The sequence below is a fragment of the Lissotriton vulgaris genome, chromosome 2_1 (genome assembly GCF_964263255.1).
Source record: "Lissotriton vulgaris chromosome 2_1, aLisVul1.2, whole genome shotgun sequence".
Classification (NCBI taxonomy): Eukaryota; Metazoa; Chordata; class Amphibia; order Caudata; family Salamandridae; genus Lissotriton; species Lissotriton vulgaris.
Window position 1 is genome coordinate 1,102,249,758 of NC_141687.1, and position 23,230 is coordinate 1,102,272,987.

The 23,230-nt window shown below is 48.6% G+C and overlaps 1 protein-coding gene across 2 annotated transcripts in view; it reads left to right on the plus strand.

Annotated features, from left to right (window-relative positions):
- The window catches only part of SIK3 (SIK family kinase 3), a 467,469-nt gene that overhangs the window by 266,320 nt on the left and 177,919 nt on the right, over positions 1 to 23,230 (plus strand). For both annotated transcript variants that reach the window (XM_086956798.1, XM_086956799.1), the window contains exons 8-11: positions 916 to 1,025; positions 1,289 to 1,442; positions 1,610 to 1,765; positions 2,477 to 2,547. In XM_086956798.1, the coding sequence (XP_086812924.1) occupies positions 916 to 1,025; positions 1,289 to 1,442; positions 1,610 to 1,765; positions 2,477 to 2,547 (491 nt within the window). The remainder of the gene's footprint in view (positions 1 to 915; positions 1,026 to 1,288; positions 1,443 to 1,609; positions 1,766 to 2,476; positions 2,548 to 23,230) is intronic.

A 23,230-nucleotide genomic window follows, 5' to 3' on the forward strand; every position in this document is an offset into this window, starting at 1 on the left:
TTTTTTCTGCTGTCACAACGAAGATCTCGAAGCACGTGGTTTGTTGGTTATTTTCTTATCGCTCGCGATGGCCATTTTAGGTGGTTAATATAATACGTTTTTTAAAGGGCCTATTAGCTGGTGCATTTTTATTTCTTCAATCACTGTCACATACCAACTGAAATATTTTCCGGTATACTTTGATTTTGGGGCCTTTTTTTGTAAATTAAGTTTTCAAAGTTCACTTTGCCCCTCAATCAGCTTGTTTACTTTTTTAATTATTTTGCCTGGGCTTCCCGTTAGGTTGTTTCCTCCGTGGTGGTCAGTTTCTTTTTTTCATTCCTGTGTGTCGTTTTCTCTGAGAATGCGGTGTTTTCAAATTGTAGGTTAGAGTTTTTAAGGCAAGTTTTGTTTATGGAACTGGGCCGCCTTTAATGAGGCCTGACCAAGAAACATTGAAGTGTTGCAGAATTATGAAAGGTTCAGGAGAACACTGCCAAATGTCTTTGTGCTTATGTAGAGTGAGACTAGGGCACTTCAATTCTCAATTTTGCGTGAGTGACACCCTAAAATGCTTTCGCATTGATGGTACTCTTTTGTTCTTATTTAATCCTGCTGAAATGTATTTTCTTTTTGTATAAGTTTTCAACGCCCTTGGAGCTTAAAGAAAGGCTCCTGGTGGCAAAAAAGCAATCATGCAAGACGGATTTTGTTATTCCTCCACGACTGCTAGACATTATGTACTTCTCACCAACCAAGGCAGGCCAGTGTGAGGGGTGACAGGAGTGTTCTGACAGTCGGAAGGATGTCTGTCTTTGGTGCTCTAAATGGAACTGAAACACTTACCTCTAAACCTAATTTGTCTATTTTGCCTATTGTCTGTTATTTTGAACCTCTTTTGTCCCCATCTTAAATTGTTTGCTTTGGATGTTACAGGCTGATGGAACGATGAATCTGGACAGCGATGAGGGTGAGGAGCCATCGCCTGAGGCGCTGGCACGGTACCTCTCCATGAGGAGGCACACGGTGGGCGTGCCAGACCCGCAGTGAGTATCAACCTATATCACTGGGTTCAAGCTGTGTGTGTCATGTACATATGTTGCGGAACATAGAATGCTGGCAACACTTTCTCACCTTCACATTTTTCCGAGAGAAAGTTAGTCTGTGCTGTAGGGTGGTCATTTTCTACGTGATTCTCCCTTCAGACAGCAAGGGTGGGCTGTTTATTCAGGGTTGTGTGTATGGAGGTGGATTGAAGGGTGTGTGCAGGCTCTTCGATCTTTTAACTGTGGGTATTTGGCATTCACAGCACGGAGGTGACAGAAGATATGCAGAAGCTTCTCCCTGGTTTCCCGCGAGTGACCCCTCAAGCTGCCTTCCAGCCCGCTGCCCCAAACATGAACTTTATGCACAACTTGTTGCCTGTGCCTCACCTGCAGCCGAGCGGGCAACTGGAGTACAAGGTACGCTTGTATCTCTTTAGTATAGCTGCAGTGCATCTGGATTGTAGGTTCAAGCACAGTAACTATTCGTAGCCAGGGCCGGTGGATGAACTGGATGAAGTTGGAAAGGTAATTATTGGTATCTTCCCCCTGAATCTTATTGACCTAAGACACCTTCACCCTTCCAGGAGCAGTCCCTCCTGCAGCCACCCACCTTACAGCTTCTGAATGGAATGGGTCCTCTTGGCCGGCGAGCGTCAGATGGTGGAGCCAACATTCAGCTGCATGCGCAGTTGCTGCTCAAGCGCCCAAGGGGCCCATCCCCTCTGGTCACCATGTCGCCGGTGAGTAGAGCAATGTTAGGGTTGCTTATGGAGAGGACCAAATGAACAGGATAACAAATGGCTGTAGGCATTAGTTGAGGAGAACCAGGTGGGAGCTGTGTGGCTATGAATTACAACAGTATTGGGGTGCAGGAGATGAGACCCGAGCTGGTGGGCCCAGATGGCAAGGAACAGATGGCTGAACTAAGATGGCGATACTAACAAGGCTTGAAAAAAATGAGACTGGGGATTCAAGTGCCAGATGAGGACTGTAACTCTCTGTAAGTGGAAGCTAAAAGACCAGAGGTGTCACTGTAGGGGGCCAAAGGTGCAAAGCAAATTCTCAAAGAGGATTCTAGAGGGTGTCTTAAAATGGACAAATGGTACCATAATTTTCAAATAGGACTTACTGTAGGGACTCGGATGGAAGTTGGGACACCAGTGAGCTTTGCATATGGAAACCACACACTATTCGTCAGGATCATAGAGTGATGGCAGCATCAAAGTCAGCCCTGCAGGTAGTGATGAAGCGTCACAGATGGTGAACTCCATTGGTGGCTCGCTGGTGGACAAACAAGAGACCTTGCAAGGGGATTCATGAAAGGCCTTTGCTGTTGGAGAGTGACAGGTTATAGATGAAGTGCATACATAGAGCAGCTTGGTTTGTACATGGTGAGGTCCCTTTTTTATGTGGTGCCTCTCTAAAAACCATGTCTTACTTTCTTCCTGTAGGCTGTGCCGGCTGTGACCCCAGTGGACGAGGAGAGCTCGGACGGGGAGCCCGACCAGGAAGCCGTACAGAGGTGTGTTGTAGTGCCTTCTTGTAAGACATGAGCAAAGTTGTGAAACCTATACTCTGAACAATACACATGATCAGTACATGCAGCTGCACCTGTTTCTTCTTTCCTTACCTGTTTCTTTCCGGCCTTTCCCATAGTGGTATCTTCTTAATCAGTTGTACCACTTTCATGCTTTAACTTATTTTGTAAAACAGACATAAAATGAAATATCACCACAAATAAAGATCCTAATTGTTGGGTAATGTGTCCAGAAGAGTAGTGTGCAAAACCTTTAACACATCTACCAGGAAGCATATTCACTTACATGGTAGGGGGTGCTCTTACAGTGGGATTCTGCACCCACATCTATAACCTCTCCGGCCCCCTCGTCCTCCATTTACACCAGATGTGGAAAGTTGTTGTTTATTCAAACAAAAGTCCTCTGGCATGAAAAGCCCATATAAACTACGGGCTTAACAATTAGTGAGTGATGGTGGGGGTTCTGCTGCAGAGCACATCCAGCAACGGTGTGTATATTCCCCTCTTCTAAGTCATGATCCACAGTGAGCCCTTTGAGAGCACTGTTGTCAACTTCTCAGAGATGTCAGTGCTCTGCTAGTTTCTGCTGTGTGGTTTTGTTGCGACCTACAGGTTTCTCCTTCAGATATTCTCTGTTGAGGGTGTGCACACTACAGTTCTGGTTTGGCGCAGGATTTCATGAGAAGAGTCTGTTCTCCCCTCTTGAGAGCATGATTTAGTAGCTCATGTTAGAGTAGAACAGCCTCTAAAAGAAGGCGGGAGCTTTCTATTGAAGCTAGTCTGGACACACAGACACAGAGGCGCAAGGGACAGAGTATGGGGTTACACGTTAATTCTAAATAGCAGGGCTAGGCTTTTTTCTTCTGATTTTAGCCCACAGATCCGACCACGTTCTAATGCCATTCTTGGAGTGAAAAGGCAGGTGCTTTACCCTTTAATGGTACTGTGAGCACTAGGAAGCTGTGTTGAATTTTTTCCAATTATAGAATGTACATCCAGCCATCTGCAGTTGTACAGAGGGCCCATAAGTGATTTGTTTAAAAAAGAATCCTGTTAGGGCTCCGCCATCCTTTGAATTGATCAAGTTGATCCTTGTACCGTCAGCTGCTAGCCTGAGAGTAAAACAGGTCCACTGCATTAGTGTCTTTGGGTGGATCTGTTGCTGTGCCCAGTTCCCTTACCCATATCAGCTGTTGAGATGAGACCAGCCACAGGCTTAGCTATTCAGTCTAGATTTTGTGCCACGCATTAATGTGGCAAAAAGGACAGATGGATGGAATGCTGAACAATGCAAACATTCACCTCCAGTCAACAGATCTGGGTTTAATCCATAATTTCTTTTCTCACCATGCCTGGCTGATGACGGGGGATACCCCAAAACCGGTCCCACAATGCTTGTTTCCGGTCCAGGGAGGTCCTGGCCTGAAATCTCAGGCTGGACTGTTCCCATGAGGAGCCGGGTCAAGGCTGATTTTCATATGGCTGGGTCCAAACTTGTGTTGCTTGGTGCGCAAAAGATCAATGGATGTAACCCACATCTCTTGACTGGGGGTGAATGTTTGATTTATTCAGCGTTCCGTCCATCATTTGTTGCTGCAACATACGTTAATGTGGGGCGGAAGCCCATCAGGACTTTTTCTTGACTAAGTTTGCTCCCAAGTAACCACCTACATTTTTCCCACTCCTGAAAGCCCTGTTGTGGGTCTCTAATTAGATTTGTCAGAGGTTTCTGATTCCATCTTTTTATATGTTCGAACTGCAACCTATGTGAATTTGAAAATTGAGATATTGAAATTGAGCAATGGCAGTTTGACAATACAGCTGTGGCTGCCAGGCAAGAAACCTCCAGAGAAACATGGCAGACGATTTTAGTCCTTGAGTTGAAGCACCAAAGTGGCAGATGCCTATGATGAACGTTAGCCCTGATGGTTATTAATGGCTTTAAACCAGTGATAGGTGTGATAACCATTTTAACCCCTTCGAGGCTAATGACGAGCTGGGCTCGTCATGGCGCTTACCTGCCGTGCGCGGATGACAAGGCCAGCTCGTCATGAATAATGGTAATTTTCATCCTGCAGCACAGGACGGGAAAACGCCTAGCAGCCATGTGGTTAAATACTAGTAATGTTTCAAATTAAGGTATTGCAGTACAAGATATGGCGGTTGAACACTGTTAGAAATCATGAGATGCTCGAACATACATTAAAATGTTTCGGCACAGCTTTGTCTACAGGATGCAGTTTTCTGAAAAACAAATCTGGTCTCCAGATCCAAGGGCCCATAATCTAGTGGACTTTTGCTATGTAAGCACATTGTGGTCCAACTACTCTCCTCCATTGCCTGTCACAGAGCTAAAAGGGCAAATTAAAAAACTGACCACTGCCCTCCTATGTGGCACTATATTTGTATTAGAAATACCAAACTGGGAGATTAGTGGGGGTGAAGTCTGCTATGCTGGTTTCATAGACATCGAAGGACTGTGGCAGGTGACATTTTACAGTTTCTGCTTTTGATTTGGGGTGCAGTGCCTCTGGCAGCATTCTTGACGTCATCATTTTGCATCACCCCAGTTGTCTGATCCTTTCATCGAGTGACTACTGTGCGATTCAGAGTGGCCTACCAGTGTTTCTCATTTGCGATAAAAGTACTCGGCATGTCTGAGTAAAACTAGGCGGTCAGTGCCATGTGGGTCCAGGTGAGACCTTTGGCAATAACTTAAGTTTGGTTCTTTTTTTACAATCAGGTGACAGCACCCGATAGAACACTCCCAAGAGAGGCTAATTTCCCCATATTTTCTACCGCACATCGTGTGACAGGGATCCTCCCTCAATCAATCAATTTAAGTTTATAAAGCACCTGGTTGCACTAGCCAGTGCGTCCCCGCGCTGCGACAAGATACCGTGCCAAGAGAAAGAAACAATGAAGAATCAGACAATGGAATTATCAGATGAAAAAAGTCACTGTTAGACGGGGACCCGGAGGGTCGGCCGAGCAAGGGGGAGAGGCCTCCTGGCGAGGGCCCTCTCCTTAGATCGTACGGACGAGCAACTACCCCCCCCCCCCCCAGATGGACGCCACACAAAGATAGGTTCTGTACACTATTATCGGTATTCTTAGGCAGGTTAAACGTGAAGATACAGCAGGACCAGGATACGATGATCCCTTCAATTCTAGTCTCTGGGGGAAAGGGGGTAGCGGGACAGTCTCAGTACCGGTCCGGTACAGGGGTAGCTGGTGTATAGCTCTCAATCCTCGAGCTGGAGGGTTCGCAAGTAGGGGCCGCGGCAGCGTCACCAGGCCTTCAAGGATGGTTTACGAAGATGAGCCGCGGCAGCGCCAGCAGGCCTTCAAGGATTGTTCACGAGGATGAGCCGCCGCAGCGCCAGCAGGCCTTCAAAGATGGTTCACGAGGATGAGCCGCGGCAGCGCCAGCAGGCCTTCAAAGATGGTTCACGAGGATGAGCCGCGGCAGCGCCAGCAGGCCTTCAAAGATGGTTCACGAGGATGAGCCGCGGCAGCGCCAGCAGGCCTTCAAAGATGGTTCACGAGGATGAGCCGCGGCAGCACCAGCAGGCCTTCAAAGATGGTTCACAAAGAGGAGCCGCAGCAGCGCAAGCAGGCCTCCAAGGATGAGTTTGTCTCGGTGTCTCTCGACTCCAGGATACAACTGCCTTCCTGCTCTGAAGCTACCCCAGTTATAGGTCTGGCGCCCTTTGATGTCCGGACCCTCGCACTTGGAGGTCGGGGGTCCGGGATGAGGGAGTCCAGACACCCAGCAGGGGGGTGGAGCCAGCGCCCAGGGAGGCTGGGGGCGATCGAAACCAGGCGGAGGGGAGCCATCGACACTCCTTCTTCCATTGACTCGCCAAGTGGTCTCTTTACCCCCTGGGTGGATGGTGGTGCCTCGATGTCTGGGCTTGGCTGGGCCTGAGGCTGAGGTCGACCCGCGGCCACGAGGCCTTGTCGTGGCGGGTCCAAGATGGCGGCTGGGCCGGGGATGGTGGTTCGGGAAAGGGCCCGGGCCAGCCGAGATGTTGTAGTTACGAGTCTGGGTTCCGTCGAGGAAGAGCTGGGGGTTGACCCGGAGGGCTGCAGGTGTGGTTCTTGTCCGGGGAACAGGGGTAGCAGTAGTCCGAGACCCGCCATGCGGGGAGGGGTCGGGCATGCCATGAGGCCTGCCAAACAGCCACGTTTTGAGCTTCTTCCGAAAGATCGTCTCGGATGATTCTAGCCGGAGCCCCATTGGAAGCTTGTTCCAATAGGATGCAGCTAAGAACCTAAAAGAGCGTCCGCCCATCCTAGCTCTTCTGAAGATAGGTATGCGTACCTGACCAGTACCACTAGATCTTAAACCTCGCTTGGGAGCATACAGGTGAGGAGATCATGTAAATAGGAGGGGAACTTTTTGTGCAGGATACGGTGACTGATACACATCGCTTTAAACAGAACACGTTTCCTCATCGGAAGCCAGTGTAAAGAAGCAAGAGCCTTGCTGGATGATGCTCTCTTGGGGAGCATTAAGATGAGACCTGCAGCCGCATTCTGAATGTGCTGGAGTCTCTGAACACACTTAATGTTTGCACCCAGATACAGAACTTTCCCATAGTCTAGCCGCGATGTCACAAGGGCGTGGACCATCGACTTTCTTGCGGACACTGGGAGTACATCTAGGGTCTTCCGGAGAGTGCGTAGGACCCCCACACAGTGTATGAGCCTCAAAGGACAGTTTGGGGTCCAGCCATATCCCCAAGTTCTTCACCTGGTCCTTGGTGGAGGGGGTCTGGTCCAAAGTATTGGGCCACCAGGCAGATGACCAGATCAAGGGTCATCTGCCTGGTGGTCTCTGCTCAGTTTTTTCTTCAAAATGACCAGATATCTTTTTGACAATGTCGGATTAATCAAAGAAAGGTATCTTGAGGTCTTGTGGAATATGCGATAAGAAGAGGCTGTATGCTGAAGACCCCCATAAAAACTGTATTTACTGTCTCTACCCCCAATATAAAGTAGAGGACTGCAAAATGTGTAGTACTCTCTCAACATAACCCTTAAAGACAGAGAGGGTAGGTTGTTGATATGGCTGCAGAGACGAAAAATAAGTCTGATGTCGTCTCTGATGATGAGGGAAGCTCTGCCTCACATACCTCCCTGGAATGATCCAGAAGGAGAGAGAAGTCTCAAGAATCTCATGAGGGTTCTAGTAAGGAGGCTTCCAAAATATGACGTCATGAAGAAGCAGGTTCCTCACCAAAAGGAAAGCATTCATTTCCTACTGAGACATCTGACCTCTAAGCATGAGAAAACCTCAAACAGCCATCTATAAAGAGTGCAGTCTCTAAAAAACCTGTATAATCGCCGGCACCATTCTCTGGTTCTCCGTCAACGCCGAAATCGCAGACGGGATGTCTTTCCCCTGCGTCGTCGTCAAAGTTCTCGTAGAAAAATCCATAGTCGAGGACTCTGCTGTGCTGTCCATGGCTTTCAGCGACGGCTAAGGTACCATCACCGGCGACAATGTTTTCTCAGGTGATGATGACTTTCTCGGCAACGTCTACCTCCTTGTCGACAACGTTGTTCCGTCAACGACCACCTCTTCGTCGACTATGACCGCAAGAATGACAGTTCCTGCATCATCGACAACAGCGATGATAATTTCATCATCAGTTCCTATTATTTCCTCATCGATGACACAGACACCACTGCCATTGGTGAAGCAGACGACGATGTGTGCTACTCCTGGACTCAAGAGATTGTCAGTGTTACAACTAACACTATTATACCCGTTGACGAGGCATTTTCTCCAAAATCCTTCATTGGTTTCGCCTTTACTAACTTCATCTGTTTGGGAGGAATCTGTTGAAGATGACATGTTTGGCCCTGCTCAAATTCCCTCTCAACTTCACGTCAACTATCAGAATGATGATGATGAAAATGACTACAAAAGCTATTATCAACAGGACTTTCATACTCCACATACAAAGATACAATACATGGAGCCTGTTCGTGCCTGTTCGTGAACCCATGGTCTGTCTTCCTGGGCCATTAGTACAAGAATTGGAAGACATGTTGCAGGATTATCTCATTTTCCTTCATCGACGAGTGCACCTACACATCCACTGCCCCCTCCACCATCATCTCCGCCACATATGTGTTAGCCTTCGCATAGAACGTCTCAGTGACAGATAGTGTTTTACCTTTACAACAGCATGATACCACTGATGATGGGGATATAGAGGAAGGTGAACCTCAAGGTACAAGACCAATGGGCAATGAATGGGAAGATTATGTAATTTCAACACCTGCTTCCCTGTCTCCTCAGACAGCGGATTCTCCGCCGGAGGACATTGGCGGCTTTCAAGCATTGATTGAAAGGGCAGCTTCTCATTTTCAATTATCAATGACTGTGAAGCAGTCTGAGTGTTTTTTTATGACTTTAAAGATTTATCTCAGAATACTGTGAGAGCAATACCTATTATAGACCATATTCTGGAGGAAGGTGTAAAGGTTATGAAAACACCTGCTACAGTTATTGCAGTTCTGCCCAGAATAGATAAAAAATATAAGGCTCTTGATGATGCGCTAGCTTGTCTGGTAGAACAACCGAAACCAGACTCCGTTTTCACACAAGCTGCACAATGGACGTCAAAGTATCCTTCAGCGCCTATCACTGCTCCACCTGACAAAGAAGGAAGGCGCCTTGATAATATTGGCAAAAGGTTTACCACCACCTCAGGTACTACTGTGCACGTGGCTAACGCACCAGCGATAATGGGAAGACATGACCACCAAATGTGGTCCGATATCGCTCCATATGTGGTCCTCCTCCCAGAGAACAAAAGGCTTGAGTCATGAAAAATTCTTCTTGAAAGAGAAAGGTCTGCCTCAGAGATCATCGATTCTTCCTTGGATGTGGCTTCGTCAGCCTTTCGTCAGCTCCCTGGAGCGGCTGTTCATAAGCCACAAGGGTGGTTGAGAGCAACAACATTTCGCCCTGAGGTGCAAAGCAAAATACTAGATATACCTTTTGATGGCGATGCGCTTTTCGGTAAACATATTGATGAATAACCCTTTCATGAATTGTTTGATGATGCAAGAATAACTAACGGAAGAAGCATCGAAAGTGCGCCTGTACCGGGAGATAGCTGCGAGGTGGACCCTCACTGATGCATACACCAGTCCAGACTTTGCCAAAGAGAGTAGATGATCTATGGAAAATAGCAATCCTAGAGAACTGTAGTAACAGGTAAGTAACTCATGTTCTTCCTATCCCTTACGTTCCAGAGATATCATAGGTTAAAGTTGCGGTCCCCCATGTGATAACTGTAATATAGTGCTTATGTAATGTAGAGCTCAAACCATGTTTCTGTATGCTCGATCAGTATTTACAATTGCCTGCATGTTTCTCTTTGATTAGCACCTTAGAGATGGAATGTTACTGATCTGTGTTTAGTCAGTTGCACCTGACTCCTGCTTGTTGATGGATGGGATTTTTATATTCTCTGGATTAAACTTAGTCTTCATTACTTAATATTCCTCCATGGATGTATTTACTTACTTTACAATAACATTAGCCACATTGCTCAGTGTAAAGTAGCGCCATAGGCCTTACCATCAAGAATCTACAAAAAAAACTTTTGTTGTCCCGATGGCCGTAACAATTATGGTTTCACCTTAGAATGTGGAGTATTTAACGCACCTGTAAAAAAGTCTTTTGATAATTTTTGTAGATGAGAACTGATGGGACATGGAAATTAATACCAGTTGTATGAAATGTAAACTGTTACTAATTGTGTATCCTCAGACCAACTTCATAAGTAAACCTCGAGTACTCGACCCTCAAAAATCAGGTGCTAAATCGCGTACTTGATCTCCCGGTTGGAGAGTATAAGTCCTGTGGTCCGCGTATCTGCTGTGGTATTCCTCCTCGGTTATTACAGATAATGTTATGGCGACTTGCAAAGTAGGGAGAGAGACATCTATGTGGCGAGGTGTGGCAAACCATCAATCAGTGCTAAACTCGATAGGTTGAGCGGGAGAAATGGACCTCAGCCAGGCCAGCTGCCTCGCTCAAGACATCATGTCTCCCTGTCTGTCAGTCTCTGAGGATCCGAGGTGCCCATCTCGCGCTCTCTAACTTTTCGGAAGAGGTTCTTGTTGTCGGGTTCTCTCCGTCTTTAATTGCCAGTTGTTGCTCTCCCTTTCCAGGCAGAGGAATGGGTAGTCCAAGTCATAATCGAATTGTTCCCGAGTATTGCAGCTCTCCATGCGTCCACCTAGTGTCGCTGTTAGACAAGTTTGTAGCATTCATTCTTCCAGTTGTTATTTGAGCAAGTTACTGTCACTTATTCTAAGAATTCTTTCACTTTGGAATCAAGCTGAACTTCGGCTGTTGGTTCGAAAATGTCGATTCTTAACATAAAGGCAAAAGCGACGTATGTGCCAGTTGCATAATTTAAATCAATTTAGAAATGCCATATTGGACAGTCATCAGGAAGTGACATTTCTGATAGGGGAATCCTTGCACAGCCCTTCTGGTTTCTGGGGTCTCAGTGTTAGCAAGAAACGTTTCTAAGCTAACATTCAGCACGTTTGGATGCTGGACTACAAATTGAAGAAATTACGTTGTTTTGTTTGACTGCGAAAGAAACACACCCTCTATTAAAGCGAATTAGCAAAGGGTGATGAAGCAGTGGCCAGGCACGAACACCATAGGTGAATCTGGCACTGGCCAATTAAGCTTCTAGGCAGCAGTGAAAGTTGAATTTGTCTGCTCAGGAGCCTTCCTTCTGTTGTAGCCGATCCTGATGCATGTTGGTTTCATGTGAACCTGGTGTTGGTGCTTGGAAGACACCTCTTTTTCTGCAGCCGCCAGAGTACAGCGTGTTCAAGAATAGGGAATACTGGACAATGCTCTGACTTAGTGCCACTGCCAGATTGCAGTTGCAATGACCGATCTGTTTGTGTTCCTCCTTTGTTTGTTCCCATGTGATTCATTCACACACATTGCACATCTCGCCCCCGTAGACAAATAGTAGGGCCAATGACAGCTGTTGACGGACCTCCCTGTGCTTGGGTTAAGTGACTGCTGGGAAGGGTTGAAGGACAAGTACTGCATGTTCAGACATGTCGATCAAGCAGACATCGACAATAAATGGGGAATTTCAACCCTCATGGCATTTTGTAGTTTTCTTTAGAGATTTTTTATTTTTTATTTTTTTATTTAAGAAGTTTTGTATAGCGCTAGCCAGACCGCAAGGTATCGGATCCCTTCACATAATTACAAGGTGGTGCAAAAAGAAAGCAAACAGAGCATATCAAAGTACAATACAGTGCACCGAGACCATCAAGGTGCGAGTCACAGTAAGAGGAAGAGGGAGTCCCTGTTCGGGCGGGGAGCAGAGTCTCTTGTGACATTCCAGGGTGATCCTATCTGATAGTTGAGGAGCGATCCAGGAAAAGGATTTTGAGCTGCCTTTTGAATTTAGGGAAAGAGGGAATAGTTCTGATGTTGGCGGGAATAGAGTTCCAAATTTTGGGTGCATTCCCGGCGAAGGACCGATCCTTAGTTTTTTGTTTTCGAGTTTTTAGTGGGATCAGGAGTAGGGTGTTAGAGCTTCTGAGGTTCCTGTTCTGACCCGCTTTTTTAAGTTTGGCCGCCAGATATTCAGGTTTGCCAGTGTGAAGGGCTTTGTGAGTGAGGCATGCTGTTTTAAAGTTCACCCGCAATTCTATTGGTAACCATTTGAGTTCTGTTAGTGCCGGAGAGATGTGGTCAAATTTCTTCATTCGAGTGACCATTCTGGCAGCGGCGTTGAGGGTTGTTTTCAGTGGAGCAAGATGAATTTTGGGTATTCCGGAGAGGATTGCATTCCCATAGTCGAGTCTTGATAACACCAATGCTTGGGTGGCTTGTTTGAGATCATTGGGTGGAATGAAAGGTTTTATTTTGCTAAGTAGCTTCAGATTAAGGAAGGCGCTCTTAGCCGAGATCTTGATGTGTTTGGTCAGATCTAGTTTAGAGTCAAGTGTGATGCCTAGTGATTTGACGGAGTCCGCTAGGGAGAGATTCTTATTGAGCGCGTCTATATCTTTTAGCCTTTTGATCATTTGTGGGTTTTCTTCTTTGTTAGAGATGAGGAGTAATTCCGTTTTGTCGGGGTTCAGCTTTAGATGGTTGCTGGACAGCCAGCATTGGACTTCCTTTAGTGTTTCGTTGGGTCTGTGAATGTCATTAGCAGAGGAGATTTCCAGATAGATTTGAGTATCGTCTGCGTAGAGGTGGAAGGGGATGTTAGCTTTCCTGAGTAGGGTGGAGAGGGGTTCCATGTAGATGTTGAAGAGTTGAGGGGAGAGCACTGAACCTTGTGGAACTCCTCTATTGACTGGATGAAGGTCGGATTCAAAGGTTCTCATTTTGATTCTTTGAGAGCGATTATGCAGGAAAGAAAAAAAAACCACTTGAGGACCACATCATCTAGTCCAGCCCTTTCTTCGAGGGCTTTGAGGAGAAGAAAGTGGTCAACTGTGTCGAATGCTGCAGATAGGTCGATGAGGATGAGGAGGCAGCATTGGTCTAGGTCCAGTGATTTGTGTATGTCATCAATTATGTTAAGGATTGCAGTTTCCGTGCTACACCCTTTCCTGAATCCTGACTGATGTGAGTCAAGGAGGTTGGTATTGTTCAAGTGCTGTGTTAGTTGCTGGAGAACACACCTTTCTAGTATTTTGGAAAGGAGAGGAAGATTGGAGACGGGTCTGAAGTTATTTAAGTCATATTTATCAAGGCCTGGTTTCTTTAGCAATGGGGTGACTTGTCCCACTTTCAGGCAATCTGGGACGGATCCGGTTTTTAAGGAGCTGTTAATGATCCTGCACCAAAGTGGGGCTAGGGAGAGTTTCAGTTTTTTGGCTAGACGGGCAGGAAGGGGGTCAAGGGTTTGAGATGAAGGTTTCGCGGTGGAGATAAGTTTGACTATTTCCTCTTCTAGAATGGGATGGAAGAGTGACCATGGTTTAGTATTTGGTGGCGAAGCGCAACCAAGCATCCCCCTCATGCTGCTAAGAGATCGGGGAGAGCAGTTGAGGACCAGTGAGCGCTCAATCTTGGAGACCTTGTCATTGAAGAAGTTAGCGAAGTTGTTGCAACGTTCTTTGGAGGCCTGTCCAAGCGAGGAGTCCGGTTTGGAAGTTTGTTGTTTAATAATACTGAAGAGCTCCTTGGGTCTGTTTTTTGCGTTGTCGAGAGCAGATCTGAAATACATGGATTTCTTGTTCTTAATATGGTTGTTGTACTTCTTTCGGATGGATCTCAGTTTGTCTCGGTGGGAGATAGTAGGCACACTTCTCCATTGTCTTTCTGCAGCTCTTAATTGTCTCCTTTCTTCATTAGTGTCCGAGTCGAACCAAGATCTGGACGGAATGGTTCGGTTTTTTCTTTGTTTCATTGGTGCTAGCTGGTCGAGGAGGTTTAGCATATTGATGTTATAGAGTGAGGTAAGATCGGTTGTGGATAGATTTTTGTCGTTTGGGAGGAGCGACTTTAGTCTATCTTCCATGACTTCCAGGGGAATCTGGGAGAAATTTCTCGACCATTTGGGAGGATCCTGCACAGGAGGCAGGGATAGGACTTTTTGGTTAATGTGAAATAAGATCGTGTGGTGATCTGACCAGTCCACTGGGAGGATGTTGTCGATTGTAATTGTGTCTTGTTGAGCAATAATGGCATCCAAGGTCGCTCCTTTATGAGTTTCTTCAGCGCAATGCTGGAGAAGGTTATTGTCACAAAGGAGAGTATTAAGCGATTGGATTAGGGCGTTATTGGATTCATTCCAACGTAGGTTGAGATCCCCCAAAATTATGTGGTTAATGTCTTTGAGTGCGCAATGGGCAATCAGGTCAGAAAGGTGTTCCCCAAAAGTAGTGTTGTTGCCGGGTGGGTGGTAGAGAAGGTGACCTACTAAAGGGCTGTTGTCCTTAAGCTTAACAGAGATCGATAAGCATTCAAAGGAGCTATATTCGCAAGGGTCCATTACAGTGATGTCAATATCCTCTTTATGGATGATGGCTATCCCTCCACCGCGTTGGTCTATTCTGTCTTTATTGATGAGTTTGAAACCCGAGGACACTAACATGTCAAAGCAAGGTGCGGAGCATTCCTTAGCCAAGTCTCCGTGATGAACGCCATGTCTAAGTCCTGAGAGAGGATGACTTTGGCAAGTTCCGTTGCATGCTTGTCGGCAGATCTACAGTTAATGAGCATGCAGTTGGTAGGAATATTGTGTTTGGTCGGCTGCTTTTCTAAAGGGGCCCTTGGTATGAAGGTTAGGGCGGGTGGAGGTCTGGTAAGCGTCACAGGTGTGATATCTCTTCCGAAGCCCGTGATCACTTGAATCTTGGCGTTGGTGGCAATTGGGGGATGAGAGCCATAGGTGGAGGCTAGTTCCATAGCTTCTTCATCTGACATTGCTGCAGCAGATCTGAGAGGTCTATTTGATTGGGTCTTCACGTCTTTACTAGTGTATGTCTGAACTTCCGATGCGGGGGCTAAGGTTCTTGAGGGAGAAAGAAGTGGGATCCCCGCGTCAGTTCTCGGGGGCCTGGGTGGTCGTTTCTCGGGTGTAGGTAAGTTTCCAGAACAGACATTGAGAGTAAAAGTGTCATTCGAATCAGCGGCCCTGTGTTGGACATGTCTGGGCTTACGAGTCTTATCAAGATTGGAAAGGATGTCTTCCAGACCACTGCATATCATTTCAAGCTGACTCTCTAGTAGGGACAATCGGTGGGTCATATTTTTCAGGGTTGGTGATGAGCAGTTATGGGTAGAGGCATCTCGAGGGAAGGGGGGCCAGATCCCCATTGGGGGTTTAGTGCTGGGAGGGTCAGCTAGGCTGTCGGTATTGGAAGCCCTTGGTCGGGGGTTTGGTCTTGAGCTCTTCCTTCTTGGGTCGGTTGGGGTGATGCGGCGGTCCGTAGACCGGGCTCTAGGGAGGGTGTTGTGTTGTTGGCGCGGGTACGATTGCTGGGGCGGTGGAGCTGAGCCTTCTCTGGTAGGTTGCTGGGGGTCAGTGGGCTGATCTTGTGGGATGCTAGAGTGATGACGAGGAGGATAAGATGGCGGGGGGAGTGGGTGTTGGTTGTCTTTAGAGACCTGAAGGATGTGGTTCACTAGGACAGCGTGTTTAGTGGGGTTCTGAGGGGGGGACTGGGCTGTCTCGTCTGGAGGGGGGAGGAAGATATTTCTAGCTCTTGCAGAGGGAGGTAGCTCGGGGCATTAGGATGGGGTGGAGTAGGACGTCATGACTGTAGGTGTGCTGAGCAAAGGGTGGGGAAGAGGGAGTCGAAGGCCTCTAGGTTCTCATTATTGACCTGTACCAAAATTGTGCCGTTTGAGTATATGGTCACTGAAGTATTCCCTTTTCTATTTGCCTGGTTAGGTAGGGAGGTTGTCAATTTGCAGCTGTGTGAGGTGGTCGTCGTTTTGGATATGTGCAGTTGTCTACTCAATACGGAGTTCCAGCTTTCCGGACTATCTGTGTGGATGATGAGGTCCATCTTAAACTGTCCTTTGGAGGAGCAGTGGTATGTGTCGGCAAAGAGAGTTTCTGGGTGTTGTCTGATTAGATTGTGCTTATGGTTTCTTCTCGCTTTTGGAGAGAGGTGTGGGGGAAGCTAATCACGAAGGCGTTCACGCCGTGAGATTTCATGTGGGACAAGGTAGGAGGTATGACGGAGGGTGACGTGCCAGGTGGCATTGTTGCGGGCTGTTGGGGGGAGGGTGAGCTGAGCAAGGGGACAAGAGGTCTAGCCTTGGAAAGGGGGCCGTGATTGAAGAGGTACCGAGTAGACAGGTGTAAGATTGTAGGAGTTGAGAAGGAGGTAGTGGAGGGACAGGGCGTAGGCTGAGGTATGAGAGTGGATATTACAGGAGGGTGAGGGCGACGTGAGGATGATTGATACCTTAGAGCTTTCCTTAAGATGTTAACCTCATTGTGGTAGGCGGAGGGTAGACCTTATTGATTACCATCAATAGACTATCACTACCATCAATAAACTCTTGCTGTTTCGCCGTCTTAGGGGGCAGCCATCTCAGGGCCGGTCGTTGTCCATCAGTCTAGGCCTGGCTCCATACTGATTATTGAATTAATAGGCCAGGGGAGCCTCAGGTGGGGGGAGCCTTTCCTCAGCCCGCACCACAATCTGGCAATGCTGGGGGGCAGCCACTCAATCTTCCCTATGTCACTTTCTGTCTAGAGTGGCGGACATCTTGAGGTCAGGCACCGTTAATCAGGCAATTTCTACTCACTGGAATGCTGAATTGAGCCTGAGGGGCCCATCCTGTCAGAAGGAGGGGGGGGGGGGCTTGTCCTAGCTCGTTGTGTGCAACGGTAAGGTGGAGGCAGCCTCTACGATCTATCCTTCGGATGGTGTAGGTCCTGGGCGGCGGCCATCTTGGGGCCAGGCGTCGCCGGGTCAAAATAATCACCAGTTGTGGTGGTGGGGTAACGGGGTCCGTCCCACCATGAGGCGCGGATGCGGGAATGGTTAATTAGGCTTGAAGGGGGGGGGGGGGGGCGCTTTACCCCTGCTTGTTTTGGTCTCCGTTGAGGAAGGACATATAGTGTATGACCTGGGCGGTGGCCATATTAGTGCCAGGCGTCGCCGGATCGGTGTATTCCCCGGTTGTAGCGGAGGGGAGAGGTTCGGTCCCACCAAGGAGCGCGGGGGGCGCCTTACCCCTGCGTGTTGAGACTTCTGTTTTGGAAGGGGGCAGCTGCGCCGATCTTCAGCGGCCGCTGAGGACACGACACAATATCGCTCATCTCCGGTCGGGGCCCCGGGAGTTTCTCCACTCCGGTCTTCACTGCTGCCAGGACTCTTCCACGGCGGAGCGGCTATCAGACCAACAATATGCACAAGCTGAGTCCCACTGGTGGCGCGAGATCAGCCCGACCAGCCTAGGCGACACAGAAGCAGCTCTTGTTCCCGGGCGAGTCAGCAGATCAGACGCGCAGCCCAGCAAATCAGCGTGGTAAGTCGGGACCGGGGTTTAGATGTATTGCGGCGAGGTGAAACGGGGAGGACGGGCTGGGAGGGATTTACACAAAAGTGATCCCAAACCCGAGAGCCCGTTTTCCCGATGCTACCTCTGCGGCCATCTTCAATGAACTACACCCTGAGACTTTGCAAGTTGCTTTCTTGATCCGTATCTTACAGATGTGACACATTTCTACAGCAAACATCCAGGGGACCATTCCATGCCTGCCATCCCTCATTGGATGATTCTACACTGGCAGATTTCTGCAAGGATCCTTTGTGAATCTTTTGCATTGTGGTGAACTCTTTCCCTAGTCGTGATCTTCAATGTTTGTTCCATTTCTTCTTCGTGTAGTTGTCTTTACAGGCTGCTTCAGGACCTGCCAGATCCGAAAGTGACCGAATTTGTATTAGGTTCCCAATCTCATCTCCTCTAGCCCCATCTTTAATTAATCACCGCTTGTTGTTGTGAATTCCCCTTGGTCATGGGTGTTTTGGAGATTTTCCATCCCTCTTAAATCCTTGCTCTGGATTTTCCTCTTTACACTGGTGCATTGTAGGACCAGCTTCAGTGTCTGCATTGTTATGGTTTATGTGCAGGGTCTATTTCACCACTTGGCCTATTGCTCTTTCTGCCTTTGTGGCTCGAGTCAACCTAACATTTCTTCTTTGTGCTGATGGAGCAGGGCCAATGTTTCTTGTGTCTTCTTTCTTCATTAATGCATAACTGGTGGTCCTAATAAGCAAACACATCCTGTTAATTAGTTCTGCTGCCAGTAGGTTTGTAACACTATTACTCATGGTTTAAGTTCTGCTTTAGTATTTGCGTACTGTGGAGACCACAGGCCAACGTTTGTGTGTAAGCACTCTATCCATATACCCTGCGCTCCTACGCAAATGTTACTTTGTACATAGGTGTGAGCTCAAAGCTTTGTGGGGTTTTCCACACATTTTGAGTAAACATTCTTCTGTGCAATTTATTGACTGAAATGTACATTTGAGTCGAAGATTGTAAAGTCTTATGCTGGTTTATTAATTCTCTCAAAAGATGCATGTATAGGATCAAAGCAACTGACTGAGAGAGTTCTCTGATAAAGGGTAATCTCTGTATTGATGAAAAAAAAGCTGTACTGATCAACTAAGTTGATTTTAGTTGTTGTTGGGATGGACAAGCCCTCTGCATCGTTAAAGACGTGTACCCCTGATTGGAGTGTCAAACTGTACTGTTGTCTAGATCCCTAATGCTGATTGTTTCTGTCATACGGGAACACAGATCATGCGTGTGTGCCGCGGCATTGGGCTGTCTTCTGGATTGCGGTCTTGTTGGGCCAGGAGGGGCACCCAAAACGCTACTCTCATAGCGGTGGAAGGCTACAGTCTTCACCTGGAGTTAAGCAGCATGAGCATAGTGGTGTCAGCCTACGGTGTAGATATCCGTAGTAATGAATGTGAACAGGAACGTTTTACCCTGTGTCTAGGAGTGAGGTCTACAGACTCACTCACGTTTTTAAAGTTCCTATGCTGTGTACTTAACTCACCCTTCGCATACATCGGGTAGATGTGGAGTGCTGAATAGTGCAGTAGTCACTCTGCACTGGTTGTGTGTGTGCCTGGGAAGGGTATAGTTCAGTGATAGCGCAGTACTGTGTAGTACGTGTGATAGAAACATAAGCTGAGTGTATGTATCCCTGCACAATGAGAGCATGTGCTGGGAGTATGCATGCTTGCATGAAGTACATTGCATGAAGGATGAAGTGTTATGGAATACGCACATGGTGAGTGTGTGTGCTGGCAGTGTCTGTGTGTTTGTAAATAGCACACCCTGCAAACTTTCAGTGCTAAACAGTGCGCACAGACTTTGTGTGTGTGCTGAATTCATGTGCACATGTAAGGGTGAAATGCATGGAGGCACTGGTGCTGAACAGTAAGTGTGCTGTGAATGTACACCGAGTAAGTGTTCCTGCAATGGTATATTATATGTAGGACCCTGGGTTTCATTTTGGGAAGTCCAGCCCTGCCTGGTCAAGACATAAGGCGGAGTGGAATCCACCCTACACCCACCCAGAGAGAGAGAGAGAGAGAGAGAGAGAGAGAGAGAGAGAGAGAGAGAGAGAGAGAGAGAGAGAGAGAGAGAGAGAGAGAGAGAGAGAGAGAGAGAGAGAGAGAGAGAGAGAGACACACACACACACACACACACACACACACACACACACACACACACACACACACACACACACACACACACACACACACACACACACACACACACACACACACACACACACACACACACACACACACACACACACACACACACACACACACACACACACACACACACACACACACACACACACACACACACACACACACACACACACACACACACACACACACACACACACACACACACACACACACACACACACACACACACACTGCTGCATTCTTGTGAGCTAGGTGGGACATTCACTGGAGGGAAAAAGGAATACTTCAAAAGACTTCTCTTTGATTTAGTGATAGATCACAAGGAAGGGTCCTGGACACATCTCGGTAAGGTAGATGGGGCTGATAAGGGCATCATAAAGAGTTGAGGTAGGGTCAGGATGAACCTTTTGATACTCATATCACTGTGACTGACTTCCAGGTGGGAACTCATGTCATCCCATGAATTGTTTTATGGGACAATTTGCTCTAGAGTCTTACCTGCTATGACACAGTCTTTCATGAAGGAAGAAGTGAAGGAGAAGTCTCCACTTCAAAAGAAGCAGAACCCCAACATAAAACTTCAAAGACTCTGATCATAAATTACATTTTGGTGACTTTAATTGGATTATAAGTAGGGGAGGTTGAGACCCCAAACTTTGTCATCTATCAAGCAGCAAGGCATGATGCGTGAGAAGGAGATGCTGTGCAAGGCTTCTGCCTGTGACCAGGACTGAGGTCAAAAGCCTGCTAAATTTCCTGCTGGGTGAGGTCACATCACCCAGGGCACCAAGTTCACCTGCCTTGGAGCCTGAAGTACCAGCACCTGCCTGCTTGCCAATACCATTGTGAGGAGCAGAAGAATGTTGGACGGCGCAAAATGCAGTGGTGAGACCTGCAGGAGGATTCTCTGAGCGAGGTTTGAGAATGTGCACCAATATGGTTGTTGCATACTCGACTCCCGTATGTCAGGAGAGTGCCACTGGAAACTTAGCCGAGCGTGAAGCGCCAGGCAAGCCTGGGCAAACTCGTGCAAACCCGTTCTGCAGTAACCCTGTTGGACAGGCCTCGTGGTAGGCCAGACCCCTCCACGCATGGCGGGTCGCGGATCACTGCTACCCTTGTTCCCCGGACAAGAACCACCCCTGCAGCCGCCGGGTCAACCCCCAGCTCTTCCCCGATGGGGCCCCGGCCCATTACAACAACATTCTCGGCTGGCCCGGGTTCCTTCCCGAACCACCGTCCCCGGCCCAGCCGCCATCTTGGACTTGGAGCCGCCACGACCAGACCTCGTGGCCACGGGTCGACCTCAACCTCAGGCCCAGCCAAGCCCCGACATCGAGGCACCACCATCCACCCTGGGGGTAAAGAGACCACTTGGCAAGTCAATGGAAGAGGGAGTGTCGATGGCTCCCCTCCGCCAGGTTTCGATCACCCCCCAGCCTCCCTGGGCGATGGCTCCACCCCACTGCTGGGTGTCTGGACTCTCTCATCCCGGACCCCCGACCTCCAAGTGCAAGGGTCCGGACATCAAAGGGCGCCAGACCTATAACTGGGGCAGCTCCAGAGCAGGAAGGCAGTTGTATCCTGGAGTCGAGAGACACCGAGACAAACTCATCCTTGGAGGCCTGCTGGCGCTGCCGCGGCCCCTCTTTGCGAACCATCTTCGTAAGCCTGCTGGCGCTGCCGCGGCTCATCTTCGTGAACCATCTTCGAAAAGCCTGCTGGCGCTGCCGCGGCTCCTCCTTGTGAACCATCCTCAAAAGCCTGCTGGCGCTGCCGCGGCTCATCCTCGTGAACCATCTTCGTAAGCCTGCTGGCGCTGCTGCGGCTCATCCTCGTGAACCATCTTCGTAGGCCTGCTGGCGCTGCTGCGGCCCATCCTTGTGAACCATCTTCGAGCGCCTGCTGGCGCTGCCGCGGCCCATCCTTGTGAACCATCTTCGAGAGCCTGCTGGCGCTGCCACGGCCCCAACTTGCGAACACTCCAGCTCGAGGATTGAGAGCTATACACCAGCTACCCCCTGTACCGGACCGGTACTGAGACTGTCCCGCTACCCCCTTTCCCCCAGAGACTAGAATTGGCGAGATCATCGTATCCTTGTCTTGCTGTATCGCCAAGTTTACCCTGCCTAAGAATACCTATAAAAGTGTACAGAACCTATCTTGGTGTGGCGTCCATCTGTGGGGGGGGTAGTTGCTTGACCGTATGATCTAAGGAGAGGGCCCTCGCCAGGAGGCCTCTCCCCCTTGCTCGGCCGACCCTCCGGGTCTCCGTCTAACATTGGTGGCCAGCGGCGCGATCCGAGCCGACGCATAATCGTACGGAGAGTAACTCGCCCCACGACGCACAGCAATAATGTCAACGAAAGAGACCGGAACAACCGCAAAATTCCAGATGGAACGGCTGGAAGAATACAGCCACAAGGAATTGAAACAATTCTGCATAGACTTGGGCATCGCTACCACGGGACTGAGCACCAAAGATGACCTCAAGCACGCCTTGGAGTCTTGGGTGGAGACTGGAGCGCCCCCACCCCAAAACGAAAGCATTGAGACCACCCAAACAACGGCAACCCCCGAAGAAGAAAGAAGAACGGGCCTCTCTTCCGAGGAGGCCCAATAACGGGAGAGGAGCCGGCTCCACGAGTTGGAACTGGCTCGACTCCGCTTAGATGGAGAACTAAAACTAGCAGAGAAAAAGATAGCCCTCGAACACTTACGGCTACAGGAAGAACGGGAAGAGAAAAAAAGCCAGAGGGAGCTGGAAGAGAAGAAACTAGCGTACGAACACGAGCGCAATTTAAAAGAGCTAGAAATTCGACGACAAAACAAGGACCTCGGCGTCCCCGAGAACCAGAACTCAGCTCCCCCTACGGACACCAAGGTCCACATTCCCAAAGACGTCGTCCGGGAGTACTACCGGAACGACGATATCCAGCAATGGTTCAAGGCCGACGAAGTAGCCATGATCTCCCACCGAATTCCACTGAAAGACTGGGGTGCCGGGTTGTGGGGGAGATTCGTCAATGAAGGAAGAGATGCCCTGCTACAACTCCCCGACGCAGAGATGACCTCCTACGACCACATGAAAGCCGCCCTGCTCACTCGCTACGGGCTCACCCCCGAGATGTACCGGCAGCGATTTCGAGACTGTAAAAGAATTCCCGGGACCACCTGGGTAGAATACGTGAACTTTTTTAGCCGAGCCTTAGAGGGATGGATCAAAGGCAGCCAGGTCACCACCTACGAACAATTATTCGATCTCATCGTGTGGGAGCACCTCTCCAATAATTGTTTCGTGGAACTTAGGCAGCATCTCCTCGATAACAAGCTGACCGAACCCCGGAAACTCGCCATCGAAGCGGATCGATGGGAGAGCACCCGGGTCCCCCGGAGTTGGCCGGGCGAACAAAACCGAGCCTCCCAGGGG